This window comes from Osmerus eperlanus, chromosome 4 (assembly GCF_963692335.1).
Source record: "Osmerus eperlanus chromosome 4, fOsmEpe2.1, whole genome shotgun sequence".
Classification (NCBI taxonomy): Eukaryota; Metazoa; Chordata; class Actinopteri; order Osmeriformes; family Osmeridae; genus Osmerus; species Osmerus eperlanus.
This window is the reverse complement of record NC_085021.1, coordinates 12,748,016-12,762,653: the sequence shown is the minus strand read 5'-3', so window position 1 is coordinate 12,762,653 and position 14,638 is coordinate 12,748,016. Positions and strand designations below refer to the sequence as shown.

The window sequence follows — 14,638 nt, the reverse complement described above, 5'->3', positions numbered from 1 at the left end:
TCCTGCAAACACGCTCCAGAAAAGTCCCTTTCCATCTACAACACCTTGAAGGGTGATGGAGTGCCAGCCTCTATGGTTGAAAGTGGCTCAGTGGGCATGTGTGATTCATCAACAGCACCAACACTGTGGAAGAGTCCACCTGTTCTCAGTGTAGGCTGCCTCTTCTTCAAACCTTTCCTCATCTGGGAAACAAATGTGTTCCGGTACCAACAAAGTCTTTGCAGCAGCACTGAACTCCTGCACTCACTGGCACACAGAGCCTGATGACTACAGTCTGTCTGACACAGGTTAGCCTGTAGCCCAGGACTGTGGTCATTTAGTGAGGGGACTGCATGTCTGTTGTCCCCATTGAAGGTAACTCCTGTCTGGGTTTATACAAAGAGCCTGTCTGGCCTTTTTCTGTCTTCCCAGTCTGTGTCTTTCTCTCCTGCTGCTTTTTCTCCAGATCCTTTTTGTTCTGCTTGTGTGAAGGTGGAACAAGGGGCTCAGCCACAGGGGGGTCAAAGGGCTTTGGGGTCAGATCAACGCAAGGTCAAAGAATAGGGCGAAGCAGATTCAAATCGCATAGATCGCAGTGGAGTCTGAAGGGATCTGGGTCTTGAGGCAAATGTGTGGTTAAAAACAACTCTGATATCGATCCAAATGCTGCAGACCTATTTCATCTTAACTGCTGCACTACGCAAACGCACAAACGTGCGCACACACACGAAACACACACAGACGTGGAAGAAGAGGCTTAACTTTTAAGCTTGTGTCAGTTTGATGTTGCACTTCAGAAGGTCCTGCTGTATCTGTGGGGACTAGCAAGTCTCCCTCCCTGTTCTCCCTCTCCATGAAAAGATGCTCTTCCCCTGAAGAGCATACAGCCTAACATAGAATTTCAAATGGTGTTCTGACCATTTCAGATATTGATTTGGAGGAAGCCTGTCAGAGAACACATCCTGCTGTTTTGGTTTACAGGAGACGAGGGTGGGGGATGTTTTGGCCTAAGGAAAGCAAGGAAACCTCTGTGAATTGGTTCTGTTGTCAGAGCTGTAGACCATTGTCCTTCATAATTTAGTAGTTAGTATTTCCCCTTGTCCTAAACAGGGATGGTGTATGGGATCCTATGACTATGAAAATTAGCCTCTCTGGCTAACTCTGGCTCATTTACAGTTTTTCTGTTGATTGGTGTGCATTGTCCCTGCCAAAAAATAAATAAATATGCCTGACAAGCGCTGGCCTGTCTGGTCCTGATACCCTCTAATTAATGCCCTCTGACTCCCAGCCCCTCCTGGAGGTCTGGATTGTCAGATTACAGGAAAAGACAATTATCACAGCATGTCAGAACAAGCTCCTAACACATGACAAACATGCTTGTGTTCAGTAACTTGGACCTTCTGTCGTGGCAACGTGTGGTTTAGACAATAGAGGGTTCGACTTGCTCATATTAGTTGACCACATGGAAGCCTCCAAGCACCTGGGTATTCATCGTAGCTCCAGGCCCGCCTCTGCTAGGTTTAACATCCCACCTCTGACCCTGTTTTCAAGGGGAATGAGGTCCTAATATTTCAAGTTCAGTCACGTGGAACTTTCTGTTCATCACATGACTGCTCCAGAGTCTGAAACCCAGTGATCAACAGAGAAATAAAGAAGTAACTGACTAACAGTGAGGGGGCGGGTGGAGGGAGGGAGGGAGGGAAAGACCAAAAAAACAAGTATCAGAGAAGACACCCCATCAAACAGCAGACCACATGGTCTCATGACCACATGATGCTAACTGTGATTATGAGCTTTTCTGTCTCCATGGGGGCCAAGAAGGATCAAAACCCAGCATGGGGCCGGGGTGGTAACACCAGCCCGTAAATTATGCTCTCATCTGGAATCAGACCCTGTACTACTGCAGGCCTAATCCCCTATTGCTCGTCTTCTCATATTGATATTCAACAGGCTATAGATGGTAGTTCTATTCTGGTAGGAAAAACACATGTCATCCTGGTTCCTCTTCTCACCATTACAGTCTCTCTGCAGACAGTTGGCCTTTGTTTCTGTTATGAAGTGTTTGATTAGCTTCATTACAAACTGATAATCCACAATCATTCTCTGTGTAAACAGATGAATTATAGAGGGTGGTTGCCAGGGGTCTCGCACTGAGATTATGCCTCCCCCACCCTGAAAACCAACCCCACACCATGAGTTAGATTAAGGAGCTTTGGTGGGTCAGTGGGTTTTGGCTGGGTAGCCCCTGTTTGAGGCACAGGGCTGGCTAGATCAGAATGATTAGGCCAGTGTCCCCCCAATACCCGCCATGCTTACAGATTATAATGATAGGATTCCCCTGCTTCTGATTGAGTTAATCCCCCCCCTCCCCCCCAGGAAGCTGTAATCAACGAGAGGTCTGGCTGATTGATTGGTGGAGGGAGGGCGTTTGACAGTGTTTTGACTCCTAGCATGGTCAAGATATTTAGGACTGTTATTCCTAGCAATGTGTGTGCAGATTCGCTCCTCTGTGCTAGAAGCCTCACCATGCAGGACTTGTGAAAAGTTCCACATGGATGAGGTCAAGAACTATATCACCATTCTAGAGCTATTCCAGGCCTGCTGCAGGGGAAGTATGCTGTTGTCAGTGTTTGTCTGTTCAACAAAGCTATCAGCTGTCCTGCGCCTACAATCTTCCCTGAATGTCAACACGTGACACATGAGACATGATGTCATTTATGGCTCTAGCCCACTGAACTACTTTGGCACGTTTTAGTTCAAGTCAAAGTAGGTCAATTTCTGAAATGTAATTTTATAGCACAGATTTCCCTTTCTCTCAAGGATTTAGGATGTTGGGATTAGTATGAAGCACTGTGAAAGAGGTATAATCCAAACGCAAACTCAAGCATGTGTCTCAGCACACATGCTTGTAAGCTGGGATCGAAACAAGGTCAGATTTCTCATTGCTTCAGGTGAATCCAGACATAGAATTGTGCTCATGCTGAGAGACTTGATTCTGCCTCACTCCAGGATTGTCTCTCTCTCTCTCTCTCTCTCTCTCTCTCTCTCTCTCTCTCTCTCTCTCTCTTTCTCTCTCTGTGGTGGTGGTTGTCATTTCCTTGCAGCTACTCATAGTGCCTTGTGGACCATTAACAAATTAAGGTCATAGATGAGAGAACAGAACCATTAACAGTAAAATAGGCCACCACACACATTCACCACAGAGACAATCGCAAGAGGCCAGGCCTGTAGAAAGCATCTCACTGTACTAGTAAGACAATATAAACCTTTTGCTCTCAAGGTATTTGTTAACATATCCCAGTCTCACTTTATTAAACCTTATACCAAATGTTGAAATGCAGTTTTTAATTCCTTCTACAGTAAGAGCATTGGAGTCAGCGACAGTGATGTTGGTCCTGCATTGTTACCAGTGATAGCCTAAATATGCTGCTGCTTTACCGGGATTTGTTCTACATTTCCTGTTTTCGTCCTCCATCTGTGGAGTTTCTGGTGAGCACGTGCAGTACAGACCAGAGTCCTGCGGGCAGCAGGGAGGGGAAGAGAGAGGAGGGGAGGGAGGGGAAGAGAGAGGAATGATGCAGCCCAGATGGAAGCAGACTGATTATCTCTCCAGGGTTCTTTATTTTGGGGGATTGGTGCTGCCCTCCTCCTCTGTCCTCAGCTAAACTTATTTAAAAAATGGCTGCCATAGAAATGTAGGCTTCACGAGTCAGGAACAAGTCGGTAGTCCGTGTAGTCTAATACCTCTCAAATAGTCATAATCCTTCCATTAACTGTAAATGTGTCCATTTAGTATGATTATGCTTCCTTCTCAATCATTCTCAATGCAGCCTAATTTCACCACCTCTGTGAATTTAAATGATTAAAAACAGTTTTTGAATTAATAATCATTTCTACATAGTATTATATGTAGTTTATAAACCTAGTATACACCTTGTATACAAGTTCCTACTCCATTACCCTGTCAGTTCCTGTCAGTTTCTGTAACCATCCCCTCCCCCCTCCCCTGTCCTCTCCAGGCATTCGGCCAGGCATACTCCAACCACAGGAAGGTGGCGGCGGACGGGGAGAGCAGGGAGGAGTCTCTGATCCAGGAGTCGGCCTGTAAGGAGGCCTACTACGAGCAGAGGGTCCTGGAGCTGCAGACGGAGGTCCGCCAGTCACGCAACGTCCTCACCAACACCCAGTCTGAGAACGAGCGCCTGGCCTCCATCACCCAGGAGATGAGAGAGGTGAGGCACAGAGGCTGGCTGGCTGGCTGGCTCGCTGCCTGTCTGTCACACAATGTACTTATCACTTGTTGCACACAGTCTTCTACATCCACCCATACAGAATCCATCAAATCATCAGAACTTGTCCCGACTTGTTGAGACATAGTTTGCGTTATCTTTACAGTGTTGGCGTATACACACTCTCCCTGTAATATTAAAGTGTTTATCCAGATGTGCGTGACAGAAGACCTAACTACAGAACTCTGCTTGGCATGCCCAGGCAGGACTAATCACACCCTGATGGTTCTCTAAAGAGTCAGCAGAGATCAGGCTGATTGAACAAGCGCCATCGCTGTGGTTCTGATGTGGTCCTCCCCAGCCCTGGGCAACAGGGAGGGGCTGAAATGACAGGGTAGGAGAGCCGGCAGCTCCTGGGAACCTTTAGCATGTCTCTACAGTGTAGAGACACGGAGCAGGATGAAACATGGCTCCTTGTCCAGCACCGGGCCTGATCCTACATGATTGAACTCTCCACTGATTGCAGTGTACTGTGCACGGCAGACAAGTAAAGGTTTTGGAGTGACTAAAGGTTGCTCCCACCTTTAGCCTTTTGTCTCGATGCAGTACACCTCTGCAATGGTGCCCCTGAGAGCTACCCGCGGCACGTGCCTCATTGCCCTCCCCGGTCATTAGTAGCGTGCCTCTTCTCCTTTCATATCAGATCTGGCAACCACCAGCGGCCTGAGTGTCACCCGTACACCCTGAGCCAGATAACAGCTAGCGAGACTCAGCTCGCCCCCAGACCCTCCTGAGGCACACACACACACACACACACTACCACTGACACATTCCTGTGCACAGACTATTCTGTCACACCGCCCCAATCTTCTCATCATAGAGACAGGTTTTTGTCTGTGCTCTACTTTCCACAGTGACTGCAGTCTGACCTTTTCACTCTAATGACATTTACAGTCAGACCTAATTCACCTCCTTAGTAATAAATGTATAAGCTCTACAGTGTCAGTGTGTCTGTAAGTCAGTGTGCCAGTCTTTCTTTTGGTGTGTGTGTGTGTGTGTGTGTGTGTGTGTGTGTATGTGCACGTGCACTATATCTCTTCTAGACATGCAGTGAGGATATTGAATTAACAAGAGGGCTGGCTAGCCCCTTCAGGGAGATGGGGCTTTGACAAAAACCTAGAGAGGCAGATGTAGAAGGGGAGAAGAGTAGGGAGAAGGGGCCTCTCCCCTCAATGGGTCTGTTTGATGTGAAAGACAGTGTTCCTCCGGCTGGGTGGATGAAGGCTAGAATAATAAAGAGCAGTTGAAAAGCACCGACCTTTAGTCGGGAGGCGGGAGGGTGGATAGATCCATTACAAGGAGACAACAGCAGCAGAGGGATTCTGTTACTCGTCATCAGTTACACTGCGGCAGTACCACCCTGCTTCAGCTGCTGCACCTGCAAGTTATTTAATATCTGTTTGGACTGTATCACTGCCTTCCTATGAAAATACATGAAAGTGTGCATCAAATCTCTCGCTCTCTCTCTCTCTCTCTCTCTCTCTCTCTCTCTCTCTCTCTCTCTCTCTCTCTCTCTCTCTCTCTCTCTCTCTCTCTCTGATTGAGCCCCTCACTCCAAATCCTCCACTGTTTGTACTTAGCAGATTTAGCTAAGCTCGTCGTTCTGCTGCTCAAGTTGGTGATTACTGTGTTTTGGGAGGGACAAGGCAGGTTGGAGGACCCCCCTGTCTGAGGGAGGGTGACACCCAGTCTGTTTGACAACATGTCTGCAGCACACGTCTTGGGATTGAGATTAGGAGAAAGAAAATAAAGTCCTTGAAACAGAATTTCCTTGTCAAGGACCTACGACTTTTCGACAGGGACAGATTCCTCTATTAAGTAGGCCAGTGTCTCCTCGCTGTGGAACTGAGTCAGAGATGGGACTGGCTACATGAAGGCCAGATGTGCTCTCAACATGGCTCACGTGTTTAATTTAGTTCCTATCTGTAGTCCCAAATATCAGAGCCCTGTGTAAGATAAAAGCCCTCTGTCTGCAGTGCAGGAATCTCCCCTCGACTTCTGAACACATGATTCCTTTTAGCCTCGATTCCTCTAACCCAGTCCACTTCTCACAGTCCACACAAAGAATGTGTTGCCAAGCCATATCTCAGTCTGTGCCTTCAGTGCAGGTCTCTAACTGGCGCCTTGACTGGTGGCCTGTGTGTGCCTCGCTGCTGCAGGTGCCAAGTCCATTGTAAATGCACACACCCACCCACACAGGGAGACTGGTGCAGTGCCATGGCCAAAAGCCAAGCCTAATTTGCTGGATGGAGGGGGTTGGAGTGTACATCTCGCAGTGTAGGGGATATAATGACACCCCTCCAATGGTCACAGAGTGGGAGGGGGAGGGGGAGTGGTGGCTGGTGGGCAGACGGGTGGGTGGTGGGAGCAGGGGCACTGAGGCTGGCATTGTGGTAGGGCTGAGGACTCTGAAAAGGGCCTTTGTCAAGCAGGCATCAAATTAGCCAGGATGAGGAGGGACCGAGCAAGTGAGAGGTAGTAGAGAGGATGGGGGGGAACGATAAAGAGAAAATCCGTTAGAGAAGCTGAATGGTCTAATGACGGTAAACAAGCTGCAGTTTTTGTCTGTGTGGCTTTCTAGGACAGATTGGTAAACCTGATTAGTCAGGGGGAGATTTTGGTTCAAACTCTCCTCACTTACTCAGTCATGGGATTCTGTGGACAATTGGGCTGTAAGTGTAGTAAGAGGTGGAGGACTGTCACTCCTTTCGGTCTTAAACTAAGGGGCTCAGATGTGGTCAGTGTATCGGTGTCACATAAAGACAGGGTCATAGACTTGTCATTCTGTTTCTGATTTCAGATCCACAAACGAAAATATCTTAAAGGCTACTACTGCCTTTACCTTCTCTGTAGCTCCCCCACATTGGCTGCATGCTGTAGGTCTAGTACCCTAACAGTCATTCAGCCTATAAAACCGTCTACAGTCTCTTGAGGTTCTAGACACCCAGCAAATTGGCACTGGTAGTGGGCAGAATGATCGCCTTAGGCAGCCATAAGCATGTTTCAGTAGAAATGTGTGCACAACAGGATTAATGCCTCACAATGGGCCTGTAACATAGTGAAGCGGCATGCCATAATGGGCGTGACTCCATTAAACTCCTCTCTTGTCATAAACCCAATCTGAGGTGGCTCTTTTTCCACGGCAGAATGAGAATTCTCATGGGCAGATTATCAGACTGTGAATGCACCCTCTGTTTGACAATGATCTGCTTTAGCAATGTGCAATCTTTACGCATGTTGTTTAGCCTGCAAACATCCCTTCATTTGGTTTGTAGTGGTAGTATTTGTAGTCTTTTGCACGGGAGGCCGAGGGACTGAAAGATGAAAAGACAGACCATGCTCTGTTCATCTTTAATATTGCCTGACAGGAGCCAAAGATAATAAACGTCTGACAAACCCATGGAGTCGGGGTGTCAGCTATGCTATTGTCTCCTCTATCTGGAATGATCACTTCCTGTATTGTAGGAAAGAGGGAAGGGCGGAGAGGGAGACCGAGAAGAGAGGGATAGGGATGGAAGGTATTATTATTAATATTATTATTAAGGGTATTCTAATTCAAATAAAATGAGTGTCAAGGGATAGATGTAGAGAGGTGAGAACATAAAGGAGGAGAGAAACGTTGATATTAAAGTAGGGTAGAGGTGAAGAAAAACACTGGGTCTGTAATGAGAATGAAAGAGAGACAGGAAAAAGAAAAACCAAGTAAAGGGGGATGTTAGGACAACAGGAAATAGGACAAGAGTATTATAGGACAACAGCTCTAGCTTCAATCTGTTACCTCTGACCTTGTGGTCTAGGATGTGTTGACAGCAGCCTTTCTGTCAACCCAGAATTACGGGTGTGAAATCAGGGGCCTTAAACCATCCAGATGTTCTCTGGGTAATCTGGCCACCCCGTCCTACCTCACCACTCCCCTCCCCCACAGCCAGAACCATGGATATTTTTTTTAGCACTTAAGAGCATGCATCTCTTGATTATCTTTAACCTATCAGGCCTAATGAGGTTTGTCTTTTTGTATGTGATTTAGAGGACAGACTCAGACTCAATTGTGCCACAAGCATTTAAGCCCTGGTCCACTAACACCAAAGTGGTGTTTCCGCCTGGATCGATGAGTTGATTGTGAGTCTACAGCAGTCAGGCATGCGCCCACACAGACACACACAGACATACACACACACAGATACATTTTACCCTGACAGAAATACACTAACGCAGAAGTATGCTCTTGTGTACAGTTTCCAGAAAGCTCTCATGCAAATATGACCTCTGGACACACTGAATAACTCATTAATATTTATGTGCATGCATGCACAGCTTTTCCCCCAAGGCTTATCCACAAACACGGACACACAGCCTGATCTAACTTCACACATGAAGTGAAGTTAGATTCAAATAAGTAGCCCACATGATAGAAGAGGAATTTCATTCTCTTTCTTTGTGTTGTATTTAAGTGTTGTATTTAGCCCTGTACATGACCTTGAGGATCATCAACCCCATAATGGTGTGTGGAAGGTTTTGCTATAGAGTGGAAATTGCTTGCAGTAAGAATAATAATGGACTATTTATTTTCCCTCATTCAGGCAGTAGATGGTGGATTGTCAGTGCTTCCCCATGTCTATTTCCACTGCTTCTCTGCTTGCTCTGCTCTGTGAATGGATAGTGGGGGGTTGTATGTTTGATTCTCTCTCTGAGGTAATCCTGGTCTGTGCTGGGCTGAATCTGATTTAACAGAGGCTGACATGACCTTGGCTCAGCCAGGCTCATCCTTAGGGCATCATCCATGTGCCTCCTCGGCTCTCGAGGTGTCTGAGGAGCACAGCTCAGCACTGTGTCACACCCGGACATTCCTTGTGATAGGTCTAATATGGCTAATGTTTCAACCTGGAGGAATAATTCTGCCATGACCGTTCAATACTTACCGTGTTCCACACACATCTTCTAAAGGCTTGCGACACACAGAGATGAGGGAGGGGGGGTTGCGAGCGAGTCAATGCAAGAGTGAAGGCGCAGTAGAGGGAGCAAAATGAAGGTCAGCGGAGCAGGAGGAAAAAAAGAGAAAAGGAGAGAGTGAAGTGGAGAGAGTTAAATTGAGCTGGCGGTTCTATCATATCATAATCCTGTCTTTTGCCATCTCGGAATTGCTACTGTACTTTCCGGGGAAGGCAATGGAAAGGTAGTAAAATGATTTTGACAGAAATACACACCTGATCATCTTTAGTATTTAGACCAATCCCAGCCTACAGAACCTTATTAAAGCAACTTAACCTACAGTTGTGATAATCCCTAACCTCAGACATGGTAACTTACTGAGTTACAGTTATTTTCAAATGCAGCAAAGTGAGAAGCTCAAACATTGAGAAATGTCAAACTTTGCCGAGAGGTAAGCTGGAAAAGACCCGGAATGCTGTCAAAGGCAGTTTGAGCAGTGAAAGAGGAGCTTTAGAGGCAGGGAGAGATGTGTTCTTCACACAGTAGGACTGAATCAGCTCTGTCATTGAGAGTACAGGACTGTCTCTCTGACCCCTGAAATCCACTGAGCCAGTATTTCCATGTCCTGTTGAAGAGCACAGAATCCCCCACAGTGAGTGAATTATAGCACTGTAAAGGGCTTTTCAAAAATACTCACACACGAGCCTCCTACAGTACACACACACACACTACAAGGCCTATATATTCACTCATTCAAACACACAGCACACTTAATAGATATCCTTAGAACTGTGTGACTGTCCTCAAACATCATGTTCTAACACCCACGGGCATACATTCTCCTGGGTCAGGTGTAGAGTGTGTGTGTGTGTGTGTGTGTGTGTGTGTGTGTGTGTGTGTGTGTGTGTGTGTGTGTGTGTGTGTGTGTGTGTGTGTGTGTGTGTGTGTGTGTGTGTGTGTGTGTGTGTGTGTGTGTGTGTGTGTGTGTGTGAGTTGGACAGACAGCTGAGGGAAGACACAGCTGGGGTGTGCCTTGGTGTGGCCCTGTAGTGACAGCAGGACCACAGGGCTCTGAATGCTAATGAAGGACCTCACTTTAATGGCGGCTCATCTAACATCCCTCAAGACTCGCCACACACTATGACAAACACCCCCTGGGGAGGCCTCGTGGCTGAGTAAATGTTATTAACATTTTACCCAGGCACGACACCCTCTCTGAGTAAATACAGGTTACCTTTTCTGTCAGGCAGCAAGCCAGACACCCCTCCCCCGCTACAACAGCCTCCGTATGGCCCGTAGGGGTAGAGGAGAACAGGGTGGAAGGTCAAAACCCTAGTTTGCATTCTAATCAGGTTGCAGGAGTCTGTATTCAGTTAGGCCAAACAGCACTGACCCCCCAGCTGAGACACATGACCCAGGGCAGGAGAAGAAAGGTCTGACAGACTGTCTCGCTGTCCACTCTTTATATGAGGTATCACCAGAGGAAACACTGTAAATCAGTTTATAGACCATTAGATGTCTTGATGTATCTATTACTTGAACCTGCCTCCCTCCTGCTCTCTCCAGCTGGTGTGATCCCAGTGTCTGTATAATAGGCCCATTGGAAAGATCAGTACGGTAAACCCATTCATTATTCATCAATGCACCAACATTTGGATTCACACACTGGCTGAGGCAGCAGTGACAGCAACCGGCCCCACCCCCACTAGGCATGCGCACTTCCTCATGCATAGTTAGCCTTCAAATGCCAGCCTCAATCCGGTGCTGTGCTCCATAATTAATTATTACACAGAGCTAATGAGCTACATGTACTGTCCATCACTAGGGATTCAGCCACGTTCCAAAGCCTCAGCTATCAGAGAGACACATCCCCTCACTGTTTAAATGAACGGCAAACGAAGCTAACGTCTGCATAGAGACCAATAATGTACAGAGGAACAAAGACAAATTGGTTCATTAAATCTCATGTGTCATTGTATATGTTGTTTCGGAGTTTAGTTTAGACCTGTAGACTAAGGTGAAGGGTCCTGTCTTCAAAACGTAGGTAAAGGATATCATGTGGTCCTGCCGAAGCAAGGATTACATCATGGTCAAAGAAGAAAGGGGAGGAGCGATGGTCGGGGGTTGGGATACTAACTAGCCCTCTGTCATCATGTTAGCCTTGCCAGTTCTGGAGAGGCACAGGCACACAAGCCTAATACTCACTGTCATGTTACTGCATGCACACACAGTGACTGTGACACGCACGCACACACACACTCAACACCTGTTCACTGAGAGATAATGACTGGAGTGACGTACACTGTGTGTTAAATGACGCTCCTTCGTCACCACTGCGCTGTCACCTGAAAGGATTAAAGACCATATGTCACGCGAGATGGTCCCAGAGACTTAAACATACACACACGTTACATAAATAGCCGACAGCAGATCTGAAAAGACAGACAGAGATCCGATCGCATACATTACCCATGTCATCTATACACACACACACACACAGACACACACTTCTTTAGTGTATCGCATTACTGCTGAGCTTTCATCTGGCCTACCCTTCAGAGCCGCTGGCTAAGATGTCCATCGACTACTCTCCTGTGGGACTCTTGGGTTTCCTGTCTGAAGAAGGGGAACAGAGGAAGGTTGAGGTGGGGGGGGGGGGGGGGGGGGCAGGGAGCTAGAGAACGGGGAGGTGGAGGAGGCTGTGAGGATACAGGCTGGCTGCTCTGCAGGCTTTATCTGATCTCTGGCTATGTGCCGGTCTGCCTGTGTGTGGAGGAGGGGTGGGTGCCAATCTCCTCTGTTAGCTCACTTCTCTTCTATATTTGATGAATGGAGCCACTCCTTGGATGGAAGTAGCTTCACTCAGCTCTGTGTGTATTACCTCTTCCTCAGTACAGCACCACAGCATCTGTAGTGCTGTAGCGCTTGCTAGCGTCTGCCTATCCAGCGCAGCGTACCACAAGGTTATTGGGTTGGTCGTGTCAATACTCCTGCTACATTCAATAATGAGTTGGCGCTTCCTGTGTGTGAAGTAGGTTGTGTTGAATTAGCCTCTCAGTCTCTGAGCTTTTCGTCACTCACCATCTGGGAGATAAGCGTGCTCCTCTCCCCATGGTGCTCATCAGAGCTGGCAGCCAGCACACCGTGGCCCACGGCCCATAGTCACCTGGCGCCTGGTCACATCCGGCCACACACACACAGAGCCAGATGGGGACACACGCCTATGCCAAAAGGAAGCTTTACCCTACTGTACTAATGCACTCCCTGACTCAAGCACGTCCGATCAGTCAACCTCTCTCGTGAAGTTGATTTCAGATCCACTAACAGCCGTGCTCCCCCTTGTCGTGCCCTACAGAACAGCCAGGTGGTTGAGCTGCAGAGGAGTCGGCTGCGTGATGACATCAAGGAGTATAAGTTCCGGGAGGCTCGCCTGCTGCAGGACTACAGCGAGCTGGAGGAAGAGAACATCTCCCTGCAGAAACAGGTCTCCGTGCTCAAGCAGACTCAGGTGAGAGACAGACCCAACCCCAGCGCAATCACAAGCGTTCAGGATCACCTCGTGACAGGATTTCCTTCTATCCTAGAGAATGTGTGAATGTAAAACTAAATGATGGGGGGATGGGAAGATGGATGGGAGGAACGCAGCCCCCCCCCCCCTTCAATTAGCTCCATTTAGCTGAATCAGTTCATTAGAGCTATTTAACCCTATACTGGTCCTCCAAGCCCTCAAGGCTTTGTCTGTCATCTGGACACACCACAGTTATTAGTTATTAGTGTGTCCCACCCTAACCCCCATCCAAGAAACATGGAATATGCTGATTGAATTAGATAAGAAAAACCACGCTCAGATTGAATAAAGAGATTATGTCTGGCACCCTGGGAAATATACTGTCTGATTTTAAACCAGTTTAATGGTTGAGTTTCAGTTAATCCTGACCCCTAGCTACCAAAACACAGCCTATACAAAGCAGATAGCTGGATTTAATTCACACCAAACAGAAATACAACAAGCTTCTCTACTCCCCAAATTATAAAAGTCGCTGAGTCTCCGAAATTCCTTTAGATTTGTCTAAATCTAAGTGTAAAGCCCCCCAAATCCCTCCACATCTGGGGATAAAGGGGACTTTTATTTTATAAATTAGAAACAAAGAAATCGGATTATTTAACTTTGTTAGGCGGATATATAGAGCAAGAAATTGTAAATCGAATTAGATGAAATGCAAATAATTGCTTATAAATGATTTAAAGGATTCAGATTTAGATTAAAGTATGGCCTGGTATGAAAGTATGAAAGAATGTACATTTTTTGCATATACCCCAGTCCCATAAAATCATTTTAACTGACATATTTCTCATCCCAGGTGGAATTTGAGGGTCTGAAGCACGAGATTCGACGTCTGGAGGAAGACACCCAGTTCTTGAACAGTCAGCTGGAGGACGCCATCCGCCTGAAGGAGATAGCAGAGCGCCAGCTAGGCGAGGCGCTGGAGACCATCAAGACTGAGCGTGAACATAAGGCAGCCCTGAGGAAAGAGCTGTCCCACTACATGAGCATAGGAGACTCCATGTACCACAGGTACAGTCAGTCTGCAACAGAAACACTCCATGGGTGTTTTCAGTTGAGGTTTTTCATGTTTTCGGTTTGTATTGGTCTGATGTATTCTCCTCTACCTTCTTCTAATGTCGTTCTGCAGCCCCCTCAGCATCTCCCTCGACGGTCTCAAGTTCAGCGATGACGCGGGTACAGAACCCAACAACGACGAGGCTCTCCAAGGTTACGAGAATGGCTTCAGCAAGCTGGCTAACGCCATCATGGAGGACAACCGCTCATCCACACCCAAGAAGGGCGACGTGTTCCGCCCTGCCCCCAGCCTTGTGGACGACCTGCTTAGTGAACTCAACATCTCGGAGATTCAGAAGCTTAAACAACAGCTGTTGCAGGTAGGCACTTTAGCTGTGTGGCACCTGCAGTCCAGTAAACTACTGGACCTGTGTGTACATCCCTCATCGTGTCACATAGGTGACAGAGATGAATATAACCTCTTGGATCTATTGATCCCGGATCCCAGACTGATTATCAAAGAAGACAGGAATGGGCTCAAAGTCCTGACAAAGAGCTTCAACACTATTGTATGTAAGTGAGGTGCAGCATGAGAGCCCCAGTATTATTACACATCAGTCAATGTGAAGGAGAACCTCAGGACAGGGTTTTTTTCTTCATTTGGAAGCCTAATCAATCTCATAGTAATGCACTGGTCCTGACAGGCCACAAGAAAATCAATATCCTCGCCAGTACCTAAACCAAAAGCAATAAAACACCATGACAATAGGGTATATTTACAATAGGGTTGAGCCTACATTACTTGCATCAACAATGAAACAGAACTAGGACCTTTATCAGGAGATTACCATTCCACCATTGGAATGTGCAGCCAGTCAGC

The 14,638-nt window shown here is 47.1% G+C and overlaps 1 protein-coding gene across 1 annotated transcript in view; it reads left to right on the top strand.

Annotated features, from left to right (window-relative positions):
* The window catches only part of LOC134018871 (protein bicaudal D homolog 2-like), a 42,359-nt gene that overhangs the window by 13,238 nt on the left and 14,483 nt on the right, over positions 1–14,638 (top strand). The window contains exons 2-5 of the mRNA XM_062459189.1: positions 3,999–4,211; positions 12,553–12,705; positions 13,559–13,773; positions 13,892–14,138. Coding sequence (XP_062315173.1) covers positions 3,999–4,211; positions 12,553–12,705; positions 13,559–13,773; positions 13,892–14,138 — 828 coding nt within the window. The remainder of the gene's footprint in view (positions 1–3,998; positions 4,212–12,552; positions 12,706–13,558; positions 13,774–13,891; positions 14,139–14,638) is intronic.